At 38.4% G+C, this 19,280-nt stretch overlaps 1 protein-coding gene across 3 annotated transcripts in view; it reads right to left on the bottom strand.

The window, feature by feature from the left end:
- Positions 1 to 19,280, bottom strand: part of DIAPH2 (diaphanous related formin 2) — a 169,668-nt gene that overhangs the window by 59,934 nt on the left and 90,454 nt on the right. For all 3 annotated transcript variants that reach the window (XM_064712729.1, XM_064712728.1, XM_064712730.1), the window contains exons 25-26: positions 10,208 to 10,373; positions 1,409 to 1,544 (exon numbers count right to left, since the gene is read on the bottom strand). In XM_064712729.1, the coding sequence (XP_064568799.1) occupies positions 1,409 to 1,544; positions 10,208 to 10,373 (302 nt within the window). The remainder of the gene's footprint in view (positions 1 to 1,408; positions 1,545 to 10,207; positions 10,374 to 19,280) is intronic.

Here is a 19,280-nt window from a genome sequence, read left to right as displayed (position 1 = left end):
ATCCTTTCCTTAGGATTTTTCCTCCTGAGAAGCTGGGAGGCCTCAGGAACAAAATGCAAACAATGGTTATCTGCTGCTGTGGGATGCAACAGGTGCATCTGGGATTGGGCTCATGGGGTTGTTTCTAATTAATGGCCAATCACAGTCAGCTGGCTCGGACAGACAGTCCAAGACAGAACCTTTGTTATCATTCCTTCCATTCTATTCTTAGCCAGCCTTCTGGTGAAACCTTTTCTTCTATTCTTTTGTGGCATTTTTGTGGCAGGTGGCATATTTTAAAAAAATATTAATCATATCCTGAAAGAATGGATTAGAAAATTCTCATTAGAAACCTTCACTAGTTTAACTTCACAGAGAAAAGAAAATGTGTTCATGCATCACCCTGTGTTTAAATTTTACTTTTTGTTTATAGCTATACTGAAATAGGACTAATATAATAGGACTTATACTGAAATGAGACTAATCTTTACATGATCTGATAATAAAGTTTGTCATCCATAGACAAGAATTTCTGCTACAGAACATTCCAGGCAGTGCCAGTTGCAGCAAGGCCAAAGCAAACAGGATTTGTGGTGCCACTGCAGCATTTCTCCCTGAGCAGGGCCTGCTAAATGGATAACAAGGACAGGTGTTTTTATTGCTGGGTCAGATGAGCAGATTAACACAAACTCATAGAAACTGAACAAAAACTGCGAGTGATCTCTTGCCTAAATCCAATTTTACCTCTCCTTGCCTTCTGGAGTCAGGTAAGAATAAACAACCTTTTTTACAACTTTCTGGAAAACTGCACAGCATCAACATCAAACCCACCCCATTCCTTCTGCTTTCTTACCTCCCTCTGTGTCACAGAGGTCTCATGTGGAATACAATATTCCCCCAGCTGACAAGCTCAACACATTGCTTTTTATCGTGCTGAAATGTCACTCTGAGCTCAGGCTCCAAGCTCAACTAGATTTTCCAGCTCCTAATAGGACTACAGGGAGAACATCCATCCTAGCACAGACCCCCAAGCCCAAAAAGAAAGACATTAATTGCCACAATGCCTTGATTATAGAGATGTTTACAGAATGAAATGAACAACAAAGCAAGGAGGACACTTCTTCTTGGAAGTCAATCCATAAGGAAAAAAAAAAATCAATTAAGTGCTACAAATGCAAAAAAAGCCAATAATTCCCAACACCACGCCTGGAAAGGAACATTACACACATTAAGTGGCAGAAATGGGATGACATGACCAGGTAGGCTGAAACTAAACAGAATTTCCCACTTTGAAAAGTGAACTTTGCCCAGCTTTGAGAACAGCCAGCAAGTATTTCTTATATTGATCACAGATAGCCTTCAGTTTATAATTCCTGACTTGGTTTTGCCTTTTTTAATGATAATCTCTCAGCTAAAAGTGCTGCCTTACCTTTGTTCATATCAATCAGCTGCTGCTTCTTCTTCTGTCTCTCCAGCCTCTCCCGCTCCGCCTTCTCCTTGGCCAGCTTGGCCCTCTTGGTCTTCTCCTCCAATTCTCTCCTTTTGTTGTTTTCTTTTAACGCCTCCTGCATCAGAGGGAAGGAATGTGAGTGTGTGTGCGCTGAGGAGAACCAAAATAACCCGGTTTGAAATGAAATAAGAGGAGAAGGAACCGGGGACTTGACCCAACACTTGGAGCACGTGCAGGAATTTTGGAAAGAACATAATGCACCACAGTATTTGTACATGTGAGAATTATTGATAAAAGCAATAAGGAACTGAAATAGCTTTGTATTTATGATAAGAAAAAAAATATTTTTTTTCCAGCAGCAACGTTTGTATTTTTCCCTGTTAAGATTGCAATATTAATATTGTGCCATGCTCTTAGGAGGGATGAGTGCGGAGGAAGCCAAGTGTCCACTGTGATGGAAATTCAATTACAAGTGGTTGAAACTCAGTTGCTAAAATTTAAATATAACTCATCAAATATTTTCGTTGATATAGCCAGTGTGGATGTCTAAAATTCAGAAAACACAGGAGAAGCAATGGAAAATAGCTGAATTTTTAGGTTATGACTAAAAGATCTCTGAAGTAACAGGTTATACCTGAGGTCTCTGAGGTAATGGGTTATATATTTGCTATATAGAGCAAATTAAAAATCCAAGAATCCCAAATGCTTCCAAATACAGAATAATCATTCAAGCAAGGGGCAGCATCTTTAAATGTGGCATTTCAGGGCTTTCCTGAGGTCAAACACCAAATTTCAGCCCTGTTTTACTGAGACTCTGCTGGCACAGCCTTACTCCAAAATGCACCAAGAATTGCACTAGGAACTGCACCAAGAAACGCATCAAGAAAACTGCACCAGGAAACGCATCAAGGGAAAACTGCACCAAGGGAAATGCACCAAGGGAAATGCACCAGGAAAACTGCACCAGGAAAACTGCACCAAGAAAACTGCACCAAGAAAACTGCACCAAGAAAACTGCACCAAGAAAACTGCACCAGGAAAACTGCACCAGGAAAACTGCAAAAAGAAAACTGCACCAAGAAAACTGCACCAAGAAAACTGCACCAAGAAAACTGCACCAAGAAAACTGCACCAAGGGAAATGCACCAAGGGAAATGCACCAAGGGAAATGCACCAAGGGAAATGCACCAAGAAAACTGCACCAGGAAAACTGCACCAAGAAAACTGCACCAGGAAAACTGCACCAAGAAAACTGCACCAGGAAAACTGCACCAGGAAAACTGCACCCGCTGCCCCAGCACAGAGCCAGCTGCAGCACAAACACCACAAACACCTTTTCTTCCAGAAAAAAAGACAACTAAAGGGCAAAGCCAATGTCTTGTCCCTTTTGGTTTTGGACAGTTCTGTCACTGCACATTCAATCCCACCTGACAGAAATTTCATTTCACTGCTGGAACGGGCGGAGATGCCCCCAGTCTCACAGAGAAAGCAAATATGAAATGTCATGGTTGCACTGGTAGCTCAGCAGCCACTGACATTCTGTGATCACATCACAGATTCCATCACATTTTCTACCAGCAGAATGAACTAAACAAGCTCTAAAGTTAAATTTTATCTGGAAATTCTCCTTGAGCCAAACTCTATGAGCTCTATCTGAAGGAAGACTCAGACTGCACTTCATAAAACAGAATGGATACCAATGGTGATCAAAAAAAACCCAAAAGGCATTCAAAAGAAAGGTTTAACCTTCCTGGAGAACAACAAGATAAGAAAATATTGATAACTGTGTGTGAGAGGAGCCCTTTCTATCTATGTACACCCATCCACCTCCTGGAATGGACTTGCTTGTTGCTCCCCTCCATCAGGAGTTGGACTCTTACCCATTCCAGATTTGTTATGTCATTTACTGCTATACATTTAGTCAGAGTTAGCTGAAAGCTGGAAATAAATCATTGGCAGGAACATACTCCCACCTGCTATCAGAGTCAGAGCAGAAAGCAAAAGAAGTCTATTTCCATCTATATTTATAAGCATGCTTTATATTTAAATTAATATTGCTAACAAATTTGATCATAGTTTCTCAAAGCTGATGGATGATGAATGTAAATAAAGAGAATTTTGACTCAGGTGTACAGTGGTTTATACAGCATCTGCTCTGCCTGAACTGTATCAATCCTCTCAGATTCATTTCCTACAGTTCTGCTGCAAAGGGTTATTTTTCTCTCTCATGGCATCCTTTTATATTCCCCCAGACCTTTTCTCTTCCAAACATTTGAGTTGCAGTGAATTTCTTCTAACACAGAACAGTGCTATTCCAGATTAGCAGGGGTTTTGTTTCAACTCTCAAATGCCAGTGATTCCCTCTCTGTGTAGTTTTACAGGCTGAATTACTTCAAAAGGTAAAGATCAGTTTGAAAACTAAAAAAAAAAAAAAAAAAGTTCTGTAATTGCTTTTAAAAGAGGGAATAAAAATCAGCAGTTTTGATACTGCAATACTGTGACAAAGAACTTGCTACTGTTCATAGGGATCTACTGGACAACTAAATTTATTCTCCAATTAAAACTAAACTAATCTAACAGCTAGAAATCACACAAAGAAGCAATCCTCTGGTAAGAATAAAAGCCTTCTCAACAGCTTTAGAGCACATTTTGAAAAGTACTCATCTAGATGCTGTCTTCTGAAAACATGTAAGTGCATGCAAAAAGGGAAATAATTTTCAAGTGAATCTCAGCAGACAGAAATATTTAAATGCATAAAACCCTTTTATTGATGGGCTTTTCATGACCCTCTGTTATTTTGGTTGGTGCATAAGGGCAAGCAGTTTTGCTAATTCAACAGCAAATTAAAAGTTAGAGAAAGTTTGAGTGTGGGTTTGCTTTGTTATAATAAAACCAAAAGTGAATTATTGTCTCTCCTAGCAGAGCAAAGAGATTCAGCAAGGAATATTATCTCTTTTTAAGTGAGTTAGTTGAAGGAGCACACAGTTTGATGTTCCCCCTTGTGTTTATTAGGATTCACTGAAGTGCAGCTCTGGCACTCAGCACTGCCAGTTTACAGCTTGGCTTCCTTAAGAAGCAAATAAAAAATTAATGCATCTCTTGCATTCTGCACATATCTTAAGTTTTGACAGACAAACATATTCACACATCGACACGGTTGTAAATAGACTCTCGAAGGTAAATTATTAAAAACAAGAAGAAAGAAAACAAACTGTAATGCACAAATCTCCCTGGATATTAAAGATGCAGCTGGCTACAAAGCGGTCATGCACCAATAATGAGGCTGCCTGTGATCCCCCAGGCCTCCCCAAATTTGCCTTGCAACTGCAAAATATGTCAGCTGAACTTCCAGCAAAATAATCCTCCCCAGCCATAAATCGTTAGGAACGACCAGCTCAGATTATCTGGAAGTTAATCTACAGAAATTCAGTTAAAACACAGCAGATTGAGCAATCAGTGTGCATGTAAAAGGGAGATCCTTCCTGGGTGTTCCTTGGAGGATAACACATTTAAATACATTGTTATCCCCATGGAAATAACGGGGAAGAGCTGGCATTAAACAAGGGCAGAAAATTGAATTCCTGCAGGGTGGCAGTGAAGCGCTGGGACAGGGACAGAAATGTGCTGGGCTTGGACAGAGGGCTGGGCAAGGGGAGCTGCAAAACCACCAAAAACTGCCCAGGCACACCAGCTCTGCGCTGGTTACTAAACAAAATTTTTTGCAGTGTTTAGTAACCAAATTGTTTTGCAGTGCTTACTCACCAAATTTAACAGTACCAATGAAAAGCTCCTTGGTATCACTTAATTACTGCACTGGGTAATAAGATGGAATCATTATTAAATGGCCCTTGAGTGGACAGTTTGGTTTCCTGCTCCTGTCCGTCAATATTTGGAGAGCAGAATAAACACACACAGCTCATTCAGGTTGTTCCTGATAGGGACCCAGAGCTGAAGTACACACACAAAAACAAAGCTGAATCACTGTTTTTACAGAAAACACACCCAGGAAAACAAATGTTGTGTGTTTGGGTACAACCCTAAAAGAGAAACCACGGCCCGGGGCAGACCAATTGTTGTTTTGTTCCAAAAGCAATCTTTCTGGATCAAGGAAGACAAAAATCAGTGTTCTGGCACATCATCATGTGAGCACAATCCTTCAGACTTTTTAACAAAAATTCTTTCTAAGGTAAGTCTGTAAGAACTGTTCATACAAGAGCCTGAATCAAGTAAAAAAACTGAATTACTCTTTTTAATAGCAGGACCTTGAATGTGACATGCTGAAAGGTTTCAAAGTTTGTGGGTAGAAAACTTTGACAGATTTTAAAAGAGACTGTGAGAATTACACCCGGTGTAGTATATAAGGACAAAATGTAATTAAATAACAAAATAAAAACGCCTGGCTTGGAAAGACTTTGCAGACTGCCTGCAAGACATGGTTGGTGGAAGGAGGCACTGCAGAGGGTGGGTGGCATTATGGCATTACACTGCAAAGAAATAATAAATGTGGGAAAAACAACACTGCAGGGACACGAACCCACAGCTGCAGCTCCTTCCTGGAGGCTCCTCACACCTTGTGTTGGAGATTTTTTCAGGGATGGCCTAGAAGGCAGCTGTGAGGAGCAGATTCTCACAGCCTGTTTCTGTGAACAGCAGAGGTTCTCAGGTTATTTTTAACTACAGGTAAAAGTGGCAAACATGAAGGCCTTGAGAGCCTTGCACATCAGAGTTCTCAGGCAGCTTTCTCATAACAAGTGGATGTTCTATCTTTGGCTGTTTTGGGAAAGCAAGAATAATTTTGAGAACCCAAATCTTGGTATTGGAAACATAAGGAGGAGTTGGTGTGTTATCTCTGACCTATTGTGAGCTCAGATTTTGCAATATGCATGAACTTGATTAACACTGTTATAAAAGGTGATTGATTGATTAATAAATGGGAGTCGATGCTGACCAACGCAAGGTGGGTCGTCTCCCCTCCAACTTCAATAACCTTGCACTGTGTTCTGACAGCATCAGCAGCCCCACAGCCTGGGCTCTCCCACACGTGCCAGGCAAGCAGATCTGAACCCGGGCAAGGGAATGAGCTGTAATTGACTCCAGCAGCATCACACTAAATGAAGCTGCAATAATGCACTGATCAATGTGGAATCACAATTAAGACAAACACGGATTCCAATTATCAAATTATCTTAATGGGATATAGGAACAAACAGAATGATGAGGCTAAGGGGATGTATGGGAAAGAAGGTGATACATGTGAGAGAAAACTTGGAGGTGTTGGAGAAGTCAGGTTCGTTCTAACACAAGAGTTTTAGGAAGGTTTGAGTGCAGATGTTGGCAGCTGGAACCTGCACACATCACCTGTGCAGGGTCTCTGCTGGCCTGGGCACAGCCAGGTAATGAAGACAAAGCCTCACAAGAGATCCTCAACAGCTTCAGCTCTGCCTCAGCCCAAATCCCAAACCAGGCTCTGCCTTCAGAGTGGAATGAGGATTCAAAATCCTCATTTAAATATTACAAACTTTCAAAGATAATGCCTGGAAATAATGACATTTCTCAGTTGGACTCACTGCTACCGGCACTGAATATAAAACAGAAAAAAAAAAACTAAAGAAACCTTTTAAATCCTGTTCCTTTCAAGATGAGGAAATTTAACTTCATGGTTTCCTCTGGACCATGTTCTCCACTATAACTTTTGAAAATATTCCCTAATCAATGGCATCTCTACCCTGAAATGTGGCATCCAGTGGTGCCACAAAGAGCCACCTCAAGAGAGAAACAAGGTCAGAACAAAATCCCAACTCGAGCTGGGCACTTATTTCTACCCTTGCCAACACAGTGTACTTGAACTCAGTTTAATTTCTTTTATTATTATTTATTTTTGCACTTTTTGGGGAGCTTCCAAGAGAAATGCCATCCTTGTGTTTTACGCCATGAACAAAGCACTTACTAATCCCTGGTAAATAAACTGAGTTACTGCTCCTGTGTGAATTCCAGCACCTGCATCCTTTCCTAGCCCACCCCTAATTCCTGATTTGTTCAGGATAATGATTAAAACCCATTGTGAACACTCAGATGAGAACTGGGAGCTCACAAAAGGTTTGTGGTTTGGGTTTGGGCAGGGGGAGGCAGGGTTTGCTGTATATTGCCTGTTAATAAGGACAGTGTTTCACTTTTGGTACCACCTCTTGGGAAATTTCGCTGAAGAAAATACTTCTTGCTCATTATTCTTTATTTTTTCCCAGCTTCCTGCTAGCTGGAAACTGTTATCTTTCAGGCTGCATTAAAGAACTGTTACTTTTTAGGCAGAAGGGATGAAGTGTATTCCCAGACAAATAACCAGAGAAAACAATGAATAAATAGAGCCTTTCTTTTAAACCACTCCTGAATTACAAACACAATTTATGAGTTTGAAAGCTGGGAATTTAGCCTGCCTATGCACTGTATTTCATGGTAAATCAGATGTTTATTATGTATTTATTTATGTATTGTGGATTCATTGAGTTGTATTACTGCAGCAAATGACCTGCTGCATTCCAGGGACACTTCAAAAAAGCCACCACAAAAACCACTCCTGAGTCACAGAGCCTGAAAGCTCCTTTGTAGCAAGTAATAAACAAATATTGGGGAGAAGGAAGGGTCTTGCAGGTCCATTTGTACTCAGGATGCTGAACGCACTTGGGAAAAGCTGCTCGGTATGAAGGAAATATAACTGATGTTCCTGTCCTGTCTGGGGCAGGGCATCAATCTCACAAAATCCTGGAGCCCAGAGAGGTGGGCACCAATAAAAAGTGTTCAGTTTGCTGATCATTGAATGTGCCTGCTCATTTTGGGGAGATTTTCACTTTGTGGATGCTGCCCTGAGGGCACACAGCAGCCATCAATCAATAGCAGTGCTGATACAAAAGGACAATTTATTTCACTGCTGTTTCACCAAACCCATCTCTCATCCTGCCACCTGATGAGTTACTCACATCTGCTTAAACACTGCCTGGAACTGGAATAAACCCTTGTCCTCAAAGCGCATTTATAATGGACTTTAAGATTTAATTCCTTATTCAAAAAGCTGCATTTACACAAATGCGAGGGAAGCAGTCCCCACTGATAAAAGTGTCTAGCAGATAAAAAATATCACTCCAAACAAACCAGCCTGTCTGCTTATCATGCAACTGGACCCAAAAATCCCTTTTCCTGCTGCAAAAACAACTTGGTTTTTTTAGACTCAAAATTCACCTTTAAGACCATCTGCATTAAAGGAAGCTCACAGAGCAAACAAAATCTAAAACATTTAAGTGGGTTTTTAAATTAAAAAGAAAAAAAGGAAATTTTAAGGAAAAAGGAAAAAATTTTAAGAAAAAAGGGAATTTTCCCATGTAGTGCTGAGGTGCATATTTCATACAGCTTCCACAGCACAGGAAAGGAAGTTTATGTTCATTTACAAATGCAGGAGTGACACATTTGGGGGAGGTTTTCAAGTCCTCTGCCACCAACACAAACAAACACTGAGAAAGTGACAGCCTGAAAACATTACAGGTCACTTGATGCAGAGTGTGAGACAGCAAGTTAAAGACAAAAAATGGAAAAGAACAAACTGGCATCTTGCTCCAGGCAGGATTAATCATTATTTGATAAGAGCCTGATCCTTTTGGGCCTGATGTTGTATCAGGTTGCCCTCAAGGACAATGGAAATTTGTGTTTTCTTCTAATGGAATAAAGGACTAAAAACGTAAAAAAATATATCTTCTTCAGAAGAGTTCTAAATATTAAAGAAATATTATCATCCAGTAGATCTTTAACTGCAGAGAGGGAAAAAAAGAAAACCCACAACAAATAGAGGAAAAAAAATAAAGCCCACACCAAACCACCCTTTTTGCTACTTTCAATTCAATTTGCAGCTGGCTCCAGGAGAATCCACCTTTCTATTTATTCTCCAGCCTTGAATTTGACTCATGTTCCATGGCAAAGGGGAATCCTGTGGAAATGTTTATTTAATTCCTGTGGTACTGCAGCCACCTGGAGGACTTTGGAGCCTCCAAACCGAGCTGGCTCAAGGCACAGGAAAGGAGAATTATTCAACAAACAGTTCTTGTTCCAGCAAGAACACCAAAGAATGGCAAACAGGATAAAATGAGCCATCAATGGTTATAAAATATCTGGAATCACACTTCAGCCAATCACCAAAACTCCACAAGAAGCTGATGGAGCCCTTGGAGGGAGCAGGGAGGTGTCAGGAATGGGAACAGGACAAATTTAACACAGTGCTGCTCCAGGGAATGGTTGGAGATGTTCTCTACCCCACTCTTATCTGATTGCTCCTCAATTCTTATCAATACTTATTACTTTTTGAAAATAAATCCCACAGATGAAAGGAATTTCAGCATATTCCTCCTCTGGGGAAACTTCTTGCAAGCATCAAAATATCGCAGAAAATCTTAATTCTTTTTTTGTAATTTTTTTGCCCCTTACAGAAAAACAAAAATCCTTCACTGTGAACTTTTAATGTTTGCCCTGGTCCATTAAACCTGAACATTGCTAAAATACCAAAGTTGAATTAAATTTGGCTCAACCTTATCCACAGTTGAGGTGTAAATTTAGACACTGGAGGACAATATGTCATGACCAAAATCTAAATAATTCTGGAAATGTTCCCCCAATTTCCTGCCATGGAACAAAACACAAAATTAAGCATAACAGAAAAAATAGAGAGACAAGGAAAGAGTTAAAACTGGGGGAAAAATCTATAAGAAAAATGTTGCATAACATTTTGCAGGTATTACTCACCAAGAAGAGCGTTCTGAAGTTGCTCAGATCACCAAAGAATTCTTCTATGCTTATTGCTTTGGGATCAAAGGTGAAGTACTCTCCCAGATTTTCATACAGTTTTGTCATGTTGTTGTGCATGTTGGACAGTTTTTCATATTGTTCTCGGGCACTCTCAGCAAAGCTGTGAGGTTTTGTTAAGGAAAATGCCTCAATTGCAGCACAAATAAAGGAATAAAAATAAAAACCCCGTAAATAAAGGAAAGAGTACACAAGGAAAGAGCTCTCAGTACAAAGGTTACGCCTGCAAAATGTGCTTACAAATATGACATTTTTATAAATATTATTAATAATATTATTAATATTAGCAATTTATGAATTAATATTATTAATGTCTGCAAGTTCATGCCAACACTTCCATCAAATAATCCCTTTCCAAGTGAAGATTTGCCACTGACAGAGAATACAACTTGCTCTGTAACATTTTTAAATGCTGTAGGCCTTTTAATTTGAAGAGATGAACAATTTTATAAAAAGAATTGTATAAAAACACCCAGTGAAATTCAGTTTGCTGCGGGAATCTGTGGTCTCACTGCTCCAGTGAAGCACTGTCCCCCACCCGACACACATATTTTATATATAAATGTGCATAAGTACCAACGACAAAGTCACACAGAATGACATCTCATTTTCTCTGCCTTTATCACAGAACTCTGCCCTGTGGGTTCCTCCCTGCCCAGGCACACAGTGCTGCCTCCAGCTGCCTCCATCAGGGTCACTTTCTGAGGCACAAACTCTGTAATTTCACCCAACTTACAAAAATGAAATATCCACCCACCCATCCCAGCAAAGCGACAAACAGCTTGGAGAAATTATTACTGAGAAAAACACCACGGAACAACACAAGGCTTGTTTTGCTTTCCTTAGGAAGGGTGGAAGCCTGGAAATGAGACTGAGATTGACTTTCATCCCAGCAGCCATCATTAAAAGTTTGACATAATGCTTTTAAACAGAAAAACGTGGTGCTTTTTTCTCCCTACGTGAAAAAACCCCTAGATAAATATGTATATATTTATAACACCTCTAGAATAGATATATAAATTATAATATATATATTTAAACTAGATTATATATGACTATGTTTTATATATATTTTATATACTTTATATATATTTATAACTATATATAAAGTACATATAATATATATTTATATATATTTATATACAAAACATATATATTATATCAAACTATATTTGTATTATAACTATTATAATATATAATATACAATATATATTATATACTATATATTTTTATGTTTATATATAAAATAAGTATATAAATGTATATAAAGTACATATAATATATATTTATATATATCTATATACAAAGCATATAAATATATATTATATCAAACTATATTTCATATATTATAACTACTATAATATATAATATACAATTATATATAATATAAAATATACACTATATAATATGTGATATGTGATATATTATATACTATATTCTACATATTTTTGTTTATATATAAAATAAATATATAAATATATATTTTTATATACTTATATATAAAATATATATAAATATATATTATATCAAACTATATTTATATATTATAACTATAATATATAATACAATATATAATGTATGATATAATATATAGCATATAATATATAGCATATAATATATAATATATAATATATAAGAGATAAGATATAATATATACATAAAGATTAAATTATATATTTTATATATACATAAATCTATGTTTATATATTATTATATCTATTTTCATATGTATATATTAAAAACATTTTAACTAAGAGAGAGTCATAAATAAATAAATAAACACTTAAAATTTTTTTCTCAAAAGTATGATTGAAAACTTTACAAATATCAATTTTTCCAAGCAATCCTTTCAACCAAAGCCTCAGTGGCCTAAGAGCAAAGCTGGTAGCTCCTAAAGTTCATTTAGAAACAGAAACTCACTCCGTGATGGATATTAATTTATAAAATCAAGATTTTGAATCATTATCTGCCCAAACAGTGCCACAGCAGTGGCAACACCTAACTCTCCATTTATTGAAAACAAGTTTAAGCCGCTTGATTAGAATTTCAAGCTTGGCCTGTTGAGCTGCTCATCTCAAGATAAACCTGGTGCAGTTCAGTCTTCAGTGACATTTAACTGCACAAAAGGAAATGAAAGTTTAATGGCAAGAATACATTAAATAGGTAATAATGGCACATTACTAAATTATTGAGCACAGAGTAAAAATTTCAGAAAAACAGGAATTGCCTTTGAGTCAGCAGATTGCTGTCGTGAGCAGCTCACCAAAAAAGAAATACATATAAATGTACAGATTAATTCAGTGGATCCTTTAAAAACAATCTTACATTATGTGATAAAAACCCAAAACTGACTGAAAAGCCAAAAAAAGAGAAAAATACTTGGACAATTCCAGATTTGCAGCCTATTGTTGGAGGCAGAGCTCCCAGCTCTCACTGGTGCTGCAGTCACGTAACAAATAACAACAGTGAGCACTAAAAAACCCCAGCAGTGCTGCTGAAAGGAGATATTTTAAAGCACCACTCCAGAAATAGACACTGTAATTTCAACATTATTATGTTTTATCTATTAAGCACCGAACTGCAAGTAAGAAATATCTTTAACAGATGGGCTGCAAGACAAAGGGGTGGCAGCAAGGCAGATGAACAGGGGGAGCCAAGGGAGAATTGAGGATTTCAGCTGGGCTTCATTTTGAAGAAAAGGCAGAGCTGCAAAGACAATAGTTCCCAGCCATAGAACATGCAATATTAACAAAGTTATGCCACTCTGTGTGCTTCATCCAACCTTCCTACTTTAACACATTAATAGTGGAAAACATCCCCTGGAAATGTAGATTCAGGCAATGGAGTGATCCAGGGGAGCACAGCCAGGTGTGCCAACAAATTTAATGAAAAAATTCAGTGAGGAAAATGTGAGGTGTGTTAGCTTTGTGTAACAGCAATCCTTCATTCCAACAGATTTCCTGAAGAGAGATTGAAGCTTTGCCAAGTGCTCATTTAAAAACTCCGAAGTTGGTTTCACTGTCACCACCCCAAACCAAACCAAAAATCAGATTTTTTCACTAGCAAGTTTAAAGGTGCTCGTTCAAGTAGCACAAAGTACTTTATTCAGAAGCTTGGTTTTCCCACATTTTCTTGCATGCCACTGCAGAGCAGGATTCTGGCCTGAGGAACCACCAGGCCTAAATATCTGGTTTAATTTGTTAGAGGAGAAAGTTTGAGCCAATGGTGTCATCTTTAATGAAGGATGCACAAGAGCTCTCAGTTTCTAATCTCCCAGCTCATTCATAATAGAGCCAGATGTGCCAACATTATTTAATTAAAAAATTCAGTGAGGAGTCTGAGGTGTGTCAGCTTTGTGTAACAGCAATCCCTCATTCCAACAGATTTCCTGAAGAGAGACTGAAGATTTGCCAAGTGCTCATTTAAAAACTCCAAACTTGGTTTCACACTCCAAACCAAACCAAAAATCACAGATTGCCATTGCAGAGCAGGATTCTGGCCTGAGGAACCACCAGGCTAAATATCTGGTTTAATTTGTTAGAGGAGAAAGTTCGAGCCAATGGTGTCATCTTTAATGAAGGATGCACAAGAGCTCTCGGTTTCTCATCTCCCAGCTCATTCATAATAGAGCATTCTTTGAATTGAACTGTGGCAAAGCAAACAGAACTTGCTAACTGAAGACAGAAATTCAGCTTTAATAGCACTAAGTCATTCCCACTGATAGCTCTATTTCCACCTGCTATCAGGATGTAAACACATGCTAACAATTTCATCACTCACTCCATCCATAATGCATCTCTGTGACTGCACAGCAGCCAAGACTTCTGCAGCATACACAGACAATTATGAATCACAATTATATCCCTAATCTTTTCCTCCTGTTGGAAGCCTTTGCAAAAACAAAACAAAACAAAAAAACTGCAGAAATCTTCATTGCAATACACTCTACCCAAATCAGAAGCCAAGAGCCATAGCAGGAGCCCAACTTTGTGTGTGTACACAGAATCACGTGCTAACTGAAAAGCTGAAAGATTCCCCAATAAAATTCCATAAAAAGCTCAGTGTGAGAATTTCTTTCTCATTACAAAGCAAATTACCTCATCATTCAGTGTCTGACAGAACAGCTCAGGAAAAACCCAAAGCAAAGCACAGAGAAGCAGGGGATTCTCAGCAAGGAGGGCTCTGCCTCCCCTTTGCTCCATTAGTACCTGAAATTATCATTAACTATCAGAATTATCTAACAACTGCATTCATTGGAAAAAGCCAGGATTTCAGTGGGTTTTGTGTTTGTGGGAATGAAGCACAGAAAGGTCACAACCATCCAAGAACAACCCTGACTCAACCTGCTCCTTCTCCCAAAATCTCAGAATAACAATTAATTCACATTAATTAAAAAGAAATTTCTGACTTGTGCCTAAATGACCATAAAATTTTCATCTTGGTAAACACAAAAAAAATCTGTCAGTGTTTACTTCCTCCCAGCTCTAAGCAATCAATTCAGTCCCTAACTTTGCTGCATTCAAACTTCTCTGTAATGAAAAGAATTTCCATTGATTCCACCGCATTGCTATGCACAGGAGAAAGCTTCAGTCAACATCATTTCAATATTACTTTTTTATTTGTACTTCTGTTGATGAGGACACAAAGATCACTGCTCAATTCTCTAAACCCAGAGGAAGTCTCTGGGCAAAAACTGATAAACAAGGGCCTACTTTGAAAATATTCAGTCCAAGGAGCAAAGCCCCACAGAACTTAAAACTTGAACTGTTTTATACTGGGAAAGTTGGCTCCAAGATATAGGTGGTAAATTAGGAATTTCCTGTGGTTACAAAAAGAAAACTCTAAATAAATAAGAGCACTTGGCTCTCCAAAGAGAACACAAAAGACAAAATTTCTAAAGCCACAGGCTAGAGAGAAGGCAAGACCTTTTCTATATTTAAAAAAAAAAAAAAGCACTAAAATTGGAGCAAGACATTAATCTAAATTAACCTGAACCACTTCTGAAAAAGATAAATTGCTGTACTCAGAATTTTTTTCCCATTATTATAACAGAGAAACAATCCCCAAATTGCATATTCCAATTTTAGAGCTTTTAAAAGCTCTACAACCACTGGAACAAACCAAACCTTTCACCCCGGCAAAAGCAACTCTTTATCTCCACTGATTTCATCACCACAACTTTGGATTTGCTTTCACACTGCCTGACACCAAAAACCACCTAGTTCTTAATTCTCAGTTGTGATATCCTGATTTTTAACTAATTTCAAACAGCATGAAGAGCGCTATTTGTAGCTTTTCTCCAAACTCAAATATCTTTTTTATTTTGTGGTGGCAAAATAAAATATTCCTGCATTAATTAGAAGGAACACAGAACAGGATAGTCAAGCATGTATCAGACAGAAAATGTTGCCAGAGTAATGGATTTGTAGCATCCCTTCCCTGGAGAACAATTAGATAAAAATCTCTTTAGATGAATAAAAACAAGAAGGGAACAACACAAATGCAGCTTGTACAAATGAAATGCTGTTGTAAAATTTGTTTTGCATATTATATTCAAATTAGTTGTGACTGCTTCAAATCACAAAAGTGTTGACACGCTCTAACAATGTTAAAAATCACTTTTTAGGTATTTCAGCAAAAGCCTGGTGGCCACGGCTAGAAATATTCTATTAGCTCTGGATCCCACAATCAGGTGCCTTAAACAATAATTCCAGTTTGGGGTGCCCTGAATCTTTCAGGGAAGCTGCAGCCACGTTCCCTCTTTGATCAGGCAGCTTTCCCTCACTCCAGCTGCCTTTAATTAATGTCTGAGCTGTCACTGCAGCTGCTTCTCACAAGCTTCAATCAGATCTGATGGTTGCTTCAGCCACAGAAAGTTTTTGGTAAAGGTTGGGGAAGGAAAAGAGAAATTTTAAGGCTGCCATGGCAGAAATCCTCAATTTCTTGCTTTGAGAAACCTGAAAAACTGCTGATTGTATAATGTTTCAAGAGCCCAGATGTTCCAAACCAATGAGGAAAAGGATTTTTATGTCACCTGAGGGAAAAAAAAAAAAAAGGCAAATTGAGATTTGTTTAGCACAAACAACTGTTGCAATGAAATGTTCACAAACTCAAGAATAGGAGAAAATGAAAGTTAAAGACTACGCTAAAATGAATTTATTTTGCAGGTGCCTACATAAAACCACACATGAAATGTGATTTGAGTGAGGTGGGGTATATCCCTTCAATCATCTTTCCTCTCCAGACATGGTCCCACATTTTTGGGCAATTATTAAAAATAACTTACTGGGCAATGATTTGCTAGAAACTCACCACAAACAGCCTTGGCCCCTGTGACTGGGGTTAACCCAAGGAAAAGTCAGGACAGTGAAGGGATCCCTCAAAATCCCAACAGGCACTTGAAAAATCCCTTTAAGAATTGTTCTGGCCACAGGGAAACCCAGAGCAGACTCACAGGAATGGGGACCTGAAATCCAGATTTCCTTTGCTCACAGGCAGCTCTTGCTGCTCAGCCACATCCTTCCCCTCCAGAACACTTCAGCTTTTACAAGAAAATGTTTCTGTTTGGAAAACAGAACTGCAGAGGGAAAAAGCAGCTCCATCAACACCAAGAGATTTGCTAAAGCAGAATCTCAGGACACTTTGATTTTGGTATCTAAAAGCTGCAGCTCCAGGCATTTACAGAGTGCACTTCCCCTTCAATTTCTGATTTTAAAATAAGCATACAATAATTAGAGAATGGATTTCTAATGGATTATCACTCTAATAAAGCAGAGTCCTTTACAAAAATATCTTTCAGTGATCTGGACAACTTGGTTTAATATAAATTTAAGGATGAAAGCCCAGTTTCCCCCAGGCAATGATTCACAGTCGAGGAGCCATTAAATCTCTGGTCCATGCACAGAAGTGGAGCTCTGCTCATGGAATTTCATTCTGTGGAATTTTTACAGGATTTTTTCCCCTGTATAATGTTCCTTCTTTTCCTCTCCTCCTCCCCTGTCCCCAGTGCTCTCTGGGTCCCCCTCAGCTCTGCAGCACAATTTGGGGGCTGTCTCAGGGTGCAGAACAGAACAGAACAGCTCCATTACAGTGGGGATTCAACCAAAAACCCAACAGGGATCTCTGATCTGAAGTCAGCAAATAAACACACAAAAGTCCATTCTATACAATTTACAGAAAGTATGTTTTCCAGGAAATAAAAATTAGAAAAATAAGCAACTGCAAGTTCTTGACTGTCCCACAGCTCCACCTCTTGCACATCATTCTGCCTCCCCTTTGTGGCATTTGTCAATTTTCTCCTCATTCCCACTGCCATGGAGTGCACAGACATCTGTGCACTTCTGTTCACACAATTCTTGCTGCACCCAATATGAAAGAGTCAATGTAATCCTGTGTCTGCTCATATTAGGGATTTCCTTTGTAAAAAGCAATGAAAACCTGAAGGTAGAAATAAACTGTCAAAGAAAATTGATATTGTGCTTTGCATAACACAATTTTCATTTATAATGCTCCAAAGTTCTTGTCTTTTTAAACTATTAACTTTATGAAAACTCTGCCTTAGTCCAGACCAGTAAAAATAGAAAGGATCATTTTCCGAAGGGATTTGTCTTTTTTTTTTTTTTTCCCTGACATCAAATAGTTGTAAGAGAAATGAACATTGTGCAGTAAAACATGACACATTATTAGGTGCTTTTCAAATTCAATCCAAGCAAAGATTATACCTAAATAATCCTATAGTTATCACCTGGAACACGGTGAGCATTTTCACTTTGCTTTAAGATGGATCAAAGAGGGAAAAAAAATAAAGAAAAGAAATATTGTGTGATAGGAAAGGGGGTGGAAAGCTCTTTAAAAAGCTCTGTTGAGTCTGGGAAGACAAGAGATTTAATTCTTTCTGTACAAGGGGGAAACAAGGAGAGAAAACCCCTCTAAAGAGGAACAGTAAGGTAACAAAAATGAGTCCCCACAGACCCTGAAATGCAGCTGAGCTGGGTAAATTCTCCATCTGGGGAAGTTCACCAAAGCTGTTACCAGGCATGACTGAGGGCACACAGACACAGGGTTTCAGGTTAGCTCCCAGATTCAATATTCCTATAAAAACCATTGGATTTTTCATGAAGATGAATTACCAACACTTCTCTGCCGTATTTTTTGGCTCTGTGTACTGATTTTACTTTTCCTGCCCACAGGTATTTCTGTGAGGTTCCATCACCCTCCCAGCCCCACAATTTCAGAGTGCCCTGAGTTCCTCAGTGTCTGCACCTGCACCAACACCAAACCATGGCATCAACGCTCACACAATGCCATCCTGCACCACAAAATAAAAAACACTCCCCTCAGCAAATATTGAAATTAATTAATTTTACTTTATGATGAACATGTTAATATTGCAGTTCCTGCTGTGCTGACTTTCTGGATTTTTACCTCATGAAACAGAGCAGGCAGTGCACAATTTATCCTGCCATAAACCACATCCTCCTAGATGCACAAGCCCATTACTGTTTTTTCTCCATTAGAGTGGAGAAAAACCTTCTCCAAAGTTTTTCCCCACACTATTAGGTCATGATTCCTGATCCACAACCCCTCCATATTTTGCTTTTTTGCATGGGGATTATTTACTGATTTTTTAAATCTGGTAATTCAGCTGATATATTAAATTTTGTAATAGCCTCTCTCCGAAGCAGGCAGATAAAAATGGATTTCCCACCAGCCCCTGAAGACCCTGAGTGCTCCCTTATCTTGCTGAACATTTTGTTACCTCTCCTCTTGCTGTGCTCGCACCCTTAAGGCAGCCTGGAGTCTGAGCTGAGCTTGTCTCAAAGCAAATCAACAATTTTCACATTACTGGTCAAGCACTGAAACACTGACTTGCTAATGGCTCCCTCTTGGCTTACACCATGTTTTGTTCATAAAAGAATGGAATATCTCATGATCAATTATGCAGGCCTGGGTAGAATTCTTTTCCCAACAATGAGCATAAAGATATTAAAATACATAGATATAATAAAGGGAA

The sequence above is a fragment of the Zonotrichia leucophrys genome, chromosome 4A (assembly GCF_028769735.1).
Source record: "Zonotrichia leucophrys gambelii isolate GWCS_2022_RI chromosome 4A, RI_Zleu_2.0, whole genome shotgun sequence".
NCBI lineage: Eukaryota > Metazoa > Chordata > Aves > Passeriformes > Passerellidae > Zonotrichia > Zonotrichia leucophrys.
This window is presented reverse-complemented; position numbering and strand designations above follow the sequence as displayed.